The following is an 8,367-nucleotide window of genomic DNA, read 5'->3' as shown; positions in this document are numbered from 1 at the left end:
TACTATATATTATAGATAGATAGATAGATAGATAGGTGGATGCAGGTGGCTGGGTGGATGATGCAGGGGCTGGGTGGATGATGCAGGGGCTGGGTGGATGATGGATGGATGATGGAATGAGTGATGGATGGATGGATGAATGGGTGAGGATGTAGATGATGGATGATGGAAAAAATTCTATTTTTTCATTTAATCACGTAATTCCTTATTTCTATTACTGATGATTTGGATTTCATTATTGTAATGATGCTCTGATATGGTTAAAATACTCCTTATTAATTAGTCCAAGTTTTTTCTTTTTTTTCTTTATATGATTAGTTTCCTTTATGTAATCGTTATTTCCACTATTGTAATGTGATTTCTTATTCTAATGATGGTATTAATCCTTATGTGGTTAGTAGATTCAGTCATATAACATTCTGAATTAAATATCGTTAAAACACTCCTTAGCCTAACAGTTTAAACGCAGATTTAGGTTCTACTCTACTTCATTGATATTCTGTTACATAACATTATTTTCTGTATATATATATATATATATATATATATATATATATATATATCTTTATTTCATTAAATACACCGTAATTCAACATAATTATACTTGCAGATATCTATGACCGGGTGGGGATGGGTAGTACGTTGTATCTCGACCAATGATAGCATAATAGCGCAGTATAATAGATATAGATATATATATGATAGCATAATAGCGCAGTATAATAGATATAGATATATATGATAGCATAATAGCGCAGTATAATAGATATAGATAATATGAACATAATAGCATAATAGTGTAAGCGGCGAAGCCCACACGCCAACGAAAGCGATGGCGAGGCGGGAAGCAATCTTGCCGCTCCCGTGTCGGTAGGATGTCATAACAGGCTGCGGGCGACTCCAGATCAAGGGAGCCGACAGGCTGGAGGGAACGCAAGAAACGGAACCACGGTCATGAATCCCCGAATCCTGCGGATTGTGACAGGTGCCGCAAAGGTGCTGACCTGTAGATGACTGTGGCTGACACCATGGCCAGAATCGGATCCATGGAATCCAGCAAGGGGAAACACGCACCCTCACCTTATTCGGTAGTGAAGTAGCAAGTGGTAATACTCACCCCACCTTATTATAGCGGCCGGTTGCCGAAAGGGGGGCAAAACGAGAGTGACGTAGGGGAGGAGCGCCGTACAAATAGTGGAGAGCAGCCGCGCCTCGGGCTCTTTGTACAAGACACCGCTGAGAAAGTGTAAGTGCGTGATACGGTTGCCGTGTAGTAAACGCTCTTTCGCTCGTAGTGCACTGAGCACTGTTGTATCGTGTTAGAGATGAGTAAAACGCTAGTTTACCTTATCTCTCGTCTTGTCTGCATCTATCTATCTCCTGCAGAACTTTACCTCCGTAGCGTGCATAACGCGCCTACAATAGCATGATAGCAATAGACGCGCTTTAGCGTGTATAAAGGCGCCGTAGGGCGAACTAGGGCGTTTTGTAATGAAGATGCCAACTTCAATCCAATGGCAGAAAAAAATTCGTTCATTTGATTTAATTCTTCTTTCTTTTCTTAAATTTATTAGCTTTTAATGTTATATTATTCTATTACTTATAATTGTGATTTCATCATTCTTATGATGGTTTTAATCCATGTGTATAGATAATTATTATAATTAAGATAAATTTATATATTAGGATAAATAACTTTTAACGTAGATTTAGGTTCTACATACTTTCGTTACTAATCTGTTACCATATTATGTACCGATATAGGCTATATCTTCATTCCAATAAATACATGCACTTAAATACAACGTATTATGCACACACACCACATATATATATTATATATATAATATAATATATATGACCGAATGGCGATGAACAGCACGTTAATTGTCTCTCAATCAATGATGTCGTGAATTACTGTGTCATTACGCTGCTTAGACATAATAATTCATCTAATTCTTGGCACTGCTAATTAGTTTGCACGCACACACTCTCGCTGTGAATATCAAGTGTACGATTGACGTGTGACTATATGTTCAAAACCCGTGATGTAAAGCACATGATACATTATATTAACATATAACACCGGATTTTATGTTGCTATAAATTTATTATTTGTAAATCACCTAACCATAACATATTCTTGATGATGCCCCCCACACAACGAGATAAAGATTCATTCTCTCTAAATACCATACATATGTCGTGAAATACCAGAATACAATATTTAGCTAAACTGATTCGTATATTTTTCTTCTACAGCGACCACAATTAACTAAACAACTAAACAGTACAATAAAGGCCACATAATTAGAACTTCCCTTCGCATACTACGTGTTATTTCTCACATTATAAATTTTTATGTGAATGTTGATCATTTCACGTTGAAATTTTCATGTTCATGTGAGAGTTGACCGAGATTTAATAAATTATATCTAATGTCTCGATTTCAATTTATTTTTAAACAGAAATTTATGCTGACGATCGTTTGAGCAGCGCAGGGCAGGGCGCGGAAAGCGAACGTTGAAACCAGCTGATAAAAATGCAAATTACAAGCACCATAGAAGGAAAACAAGTATTGCTGCGATCTTACATATGACGTTCAGGGGTCATCAGAAGAATCATTATTCTGGTCATTTTTACAGCATAGTACCAATAAAGTAAACTTTTTCAGAAGATTTTCAATATGTTTCAGAACACGTATTCACGCCTGAGGTTCAATCACTGTAGGCATTAAAAAAGACCCTTTTGCTCGCGCAGCAATACACATATAAAAACACAGTATCAGTGGTAAGGAAATATCATCCATTTCCAGCACGACGGTTCAATGCAATGCCGAGTTCTGGCTCGCATAGCCATATCACATATATATGCCATATCTGTATACATATATATACTGTATATATCTGTATATATATATTACATGTATATGCGTAGATGTATGTATCTATATCTATATCTATATATATCTATATATATATAATATTATATATATAAATGAATGCCCGGAACCCCCTTTGATAACAGCAAAGGACTAGTATATCCGTGAGACTCTCAAGCGTTTCTCTCTCTCTCTTCTCTCTCTCCTCTCTCTCTCTCTCTCTCTCGCTCTCTCTCTCTCTCTCTCACTCTATTTCTCTCCCCCCCCTCTCTCTCTCACTCTATCTCCCCCTCTCTTTCTCTCTGTCTCTCTCTCTCTCTCTCTCTCTCTCTCTCTCATCTCTCTTCTCTCTCTCTCTCTCTCTCTCTCTCTCGTCTCTCTATTTCTCTCTCTCTTCCCTCCTCTCTCTCCTCTCTCTCGTCTCTCTCTCTCTCTCCTCCTCTTTCTCTCTCTCTCTCTCTGCACACGCGCACGCGCCGTACATTAGCATCCCACACACTTATAGAAGGACGGAAGTCGAAGCATCAATGGATCACGCATCCTGGCTTTTCCACTCGAACACATCACCTTCCCGCATTTACCTGCAAAGAATTAAAGACGTGATTACTGTAACGCCATTTTCGCGTACAGATTATTTTCACGAATCAGACTTGACGCAACCATTTCGCGAATGCTAATTCGCGTCGGTGAATTGATGAATATCGCATATTTGCGTATGATTATTCGCGTGTTGTTATTTTCGCGTCGGGACACGTTCGCGAATTCGCGAACTTAAACCCACCGCGAAATATACAGCTTATACAGTAGCACAATAACGTAATAAGACGTGATTAATACTGCTCGGTCCGCCTTCCTTATAAGCGCAGAGCGCATAAATGGACTGGGGTGATGATAGGGCGCTGTTGGCGTGGGAGGAGTAAGCCCCTATAATAACAGCGGAGGAGGTGAGATATAGGACGCGCTAGGAGGAGTGAGAGAGTGCGCGAAGGTTAGTCTAATCAGAGAATAGCGCATATAGAGTGATGTTGACAGGGGAGGGTAGTAACTGTATAGTGAGCAGGCGAACAATGTAAGGAATGAGATAGGGGAAAAAACATTTTTTTGTTATAAATTCACAAATTTTTGCCGGTCACTTAATAGCGATGAATGTAAAAAATAATAATTTCATTCGCGGAGCAATAGAGGAGACATCGTGCTCTTATGTAATGGATATCTAGTTTGATTTGAATTGATGAGCAGTTTATGTGCAATGCCTTTACAGTGTTACGCCGTCCGTAACCTAAGCAACAGTATCAAGTAGGTGGGTATTGGAGATGGTGAGACAGGTACGTATAGATTACTAACGCATCGGTAATTATAGGTCATGTCATTATGGCTTTACACGATTTAATAGTCAAATCAAATTGACGATACTCTCAGTCCATACCTGCGTGATTCAAAATGTCGCGATTGAAAAGGGGGCTCCCCTGCGGATCCATCGCACCAATTCATGCACGCCCTCTAGCGCCTCGTTCGTGTGAAACGCTGCTCCACATATTTACGCGGCTGTAGTAGTGTGCAGTTGTCCTTGTCGCCCTGTACGCCCTTCATCTGCAAACACAGGCATACATATAGTATTAGTACTGAAACAAAGTTGATGTAATAAGTTAATGTGATGCAATGTAATGTAATGTCTCCCCCTTCTCTCTCTCTCTCTCTCTTCTCGTCTCCTCTCCTCTCTCTCTCTCTCTCCTTCTCTCTCGCTCTCTCCTCTCTCCTCTCTCTGCTCTCTCCCTCTCTCTCTCGTCTCCTCTCTCTCTCTCTCTCTCGTCTCGACCCTCCCTCCTACTACAAAAGCTGCCGCCGGCCGTGTCTTACTGCACAGCCACGCAGAGGCAGAATCTTTACAGTCCATGTCCAGCTCTACTGTCCAGACCTCCGCCGAAATGTCGTTTGCGTATGGAAGGCCGTCGTCACTAGATCGCTAGTCGTCTTATAATTGTTGTATTCGTTAATAACAGTTTTTGGATTAACCAATCAAATGCATGATTTGAAGCACGTGATCAAATATTGGCAGCGCCCGTGGTGTGGTTTGAACAGGTCACGTACAGTTCATACAGTGGTGTGTCGCTGATAGACGGTTGAATTGTCGCCGGGTGGCGCACACGTGACGATTTTTATCGACAGTACCGGCGATAAAAATCGACGGTACTGTCGATAAAAATCGCCACGTGTGCGCCGGGCTTAAGAGTGCCAAAATTATACGCACGTGTAAACTTTGACACGTCACCGTGGGGCGACACGCTCACGTGTTGGAGGCATACAACAGTAAGCCTCCGCAAATTGTTACGCACTATTTCGGTTCTAGAAAAAGCATTTTTTGGCATTTTTTTGGTTAAATTCGTCACTAGAGTTTCTTTTACGTTATGCACGCAGGTTAGATGCCTCGTGGACGTCTAGAAAGCATTAGAAGTAAAGTTTGTCTTGTCGTGTAGCTGTGACATTCCGTCATGTGGAGTAGCCATGATGACCGTTTGGTCATTTTTGTGTTTGAAATGTGATCCGACTACTTTGTAGAAATTCGCATCATAGAGCTGGCAAAAGTTTCAAGCGGAGCATAGAGCAGGAATCTGTAGTTATTTAACAGGAATAAAGTGTATGTTGTGAATGAGATGAAACAGTGTGAGTATTTTTGATTAATTTCTGTCCGATGCTTATTCATGCCTGCTGCCTATGGACGCCTTCTACTGCTGTACGACACGTGTAACCTGCGTATGACGTAAAACGTGTATATGTGTGTGTGTGTGGGGGGGGGGGTTCCCGCATCATCCGGGTGGAAACTTCACTGGACGTGAATGTTACAGACGGATTAGCTGTCTGGTCACGTATTTCGTTCCCTTCTACAGCAGATGACCTGAATCAGACAACAGAACGTCTCTCTACATAGCATCTCTTTATTTCTCACTTGGTTTGGATCACTCCTCGTCTGACTCCCTTTCCTTGGCTGGTTTAGCATGGTTAGACCTTTGCTAACTTCGCCGTTGGAGTCACAGGAGTACGCCAGCCCCCACTCGACGGCAACGTGGTGATTCGGGTCGTGGGGGACCAGGGACGCAAATCCATTTTAAAAAGTGTGGGGGGACCAGACGTGGTTCAAGAGCCTGCGAGGGAGCGAAGCGGCTGGGGGGGGGCTGGGAGTGGGGTATCCCCCGTCCAACGGAAGTCTATTCTAGAATTTTAGCTATGCTAAATACTTGTACCAGGCGGTAATATACTGGGTTGCATATCCCCAGTATCTGTTAAAATAACAAGTATTTGGACGAATATAGGCCTATACACGTACGTGTATCTGAGAGACTGCTACGAGAAACACTCTGTCTGGGGTACCCTGCAGGTTACGGCGTCGTACCATCTTTTACCAGAGGCATGGCGATGGATATTTATCGCAGATATCTACTCGTGGGTAGCCCGGCTCCATTTTAAATATGTTCTAAATTAAAAATATGAATCAATCAGTTAGCTACTGCGCATGTGCGAACCTTGATTTTAGACTTTAGCATAACTAAAATTCTAGAATACTTGCTAATCTACCAGACGGTAACATACGGGGTTGCATATGCCCAGTATCCGTTAAAATAACGAGTATTTCAACGAATATATACAGGCACATGTATGTGAGAGACTGCTGCCAAAAACAGTCTGTCCGGGGTACGCTGCAGGCTAGGGCGTCGTATCCTCTTTTACCAGAGGCATGGCAAGGGGCGGTGGAATGAGAAGGAGGCTCATGCAGCGTGCGACAATGGAGACAAAGAGAAGGGCGGGCGGGGATGAAGTAGGAGTTTGCACCCTACACGCTAGGGCGCTCTCCTATCTATAAACACAGGTCTATTGATAGGAATTTATTACAGAAATCGATGCTGAGATACTCCCTGACTAAATTAAATGCATTTTCATCACAAAATAAAACTCCAATGGTGAGATATTGCGCATGCGCTAAAACAGTAACGTAGCCAGGTTATGTACTGACTTGTATATATGCAGCCTGAACCTTACATGCAAGGTCTGCTTCCTATTTCTGAAGTGAGGTCTACTGATAAAGGTTTATCACATAAATCTATGCCAGGATAAGCCCTCTTCATTTTAAATTAATCATTTTTGCAAAATATTCTTCTTCCCGGGAGATATTGCGCATGCACGAGCACCGTTTCAGACGTGCAGTACGGGCAAAGGAAAAGTACTTAAATATAGCTTGCTGAGGGAGGGAGGAGTGGGAAACTGAGGGAAGGTGACGAAGAAGACAGTCTAGGGGCGGTGGAAGGAGAAAAAGGCTGAGCGTGCGACAATGGAGACAAAGGGAAGGGCGGGCGGGAATAAAGTAGGAGTTTTGCACCCTACACGCTAGGGCGCTCTCCTATCTATAAACAGAGGTCTATACTGATAAGAATTTATTACAGGAATCGATGCTGAGATATCCCCTGACCATACTAAATGCATTTTCATCACAAAATATAACTTCACTGATGAGATATTGCGCATGCGCTATATTAGACCCTAACTCCTACCTATATATATATATATACCTGTCTAGGGCAGCATTTACTCGATCACGTGATTGCCTTCCAGTGAAATGTTGACGGTAAAGTTTCGCACATCCTGTATCCTGTATCGAGTTACCGACAAAAAATATGCGAGCATTCAGGTGTAGGTGGGCAGGTATAGGGAGCGATCCGCTTTCATGAACATGGTGGCAGTGTGGGCAGTGTGCGCGTGCGTGTGCGTGTGCGTGTGAGTGCGTGTGCGCGTGCGCGTGCGTGTATGTGGGCACGTTTGCGTACGCGCTTGTGTGTGAGGTCTACTACACCCCACTCTATTCACACAGGCACGCAAATTAAGCAAGTAAGTAAATATTTAAATAAATTTTTATAATGCATAGCACATATAATGGCTCTGATATACAAATAAATCGACAGGCAAGATACACAGACACACACACCAACCGACTGAACAAACGACCGACAGATAAACATTTCTATATTAACCAAATTCAAAACCTTTGAACAATCACATGGACCATTAGTAAGCGTATTATTCACCCGGTTTAAGCGAATAAGGAGGATTTATATGAAGACTGGGTAGTATATATAGGGAGCTAGTTTATATTTAGGAAACTAGTTAAAGTGCTACAGAAAATAACATAGGCCTATCAGATCGACATAGATAGATAGATAGATAGATATAGATAGATAAATAGATAGCTAAATAAATAGATCGATAGATAGATAGATAGATAGATAGATAAAAAATGCCATTTTTTCATTTAATCACGTAATTCCTTATTTCTATTACTGATGATTTGGATTTCATTATTCTAATGATGCTCTAATATGGTTAAAACACTCCTTATTAATTAGTCCAAGTTTTTTTCTTTTCGTTCTTTTATTGATTAGTTCCTTTATGTTAGTCGTTATTTCCACTATTTGTAATTGTGATTTCTTATTCTAATGATG

At 41.4% G+C, this 8,367-nt stretch overlaps 1 protein-coding gene across 1 annotated transcript in view; it reads right to left on the bottom strand.

The window, feature by feature from the left end:
- Positions 1-4,382: 4,382 nt before the first annotated feature.
- Positions 4,383-8,367, bottom strand: part of LOC106813977 — a 10,096-nt gene continuing 6,111 nt past the window's right edge. The window contains exon 4 of the mRNA XM_014818233.1: positions 4,383-4,471. Within this exon, the coding sequence (XP_014673719.1) occupies positions 4,468-4,471 (4 nt within the window). The 3' untranslated portion in view covers positions 4,383-4,467. The remainder of the gene's footprint in view (positions 4,472-8,367) is intronic.

The sequence above is a fragment of the Priapulus caudatus genome, unplaced genomic scaffold (assembly GCF_000485595.1).
Source record: "Priapulus caudatus unplaced genomic scaffold, Priapulus_caudatus-5.0.1 Scaffold851, whole genome shotgun sequence".
Classification (NCBI taxonomy): domain Eukaryota; kingdom Metazoa; phylum Priapulida; class Priapulimorpha; order Priapulimorphida; family Priapulidae; genus Priapulus; species Priapulus caudatus.
Note: the sequence above shows the minus strand (reverse complement) of the source record. Positions and strands in the feature narration are given on the sequence as shown.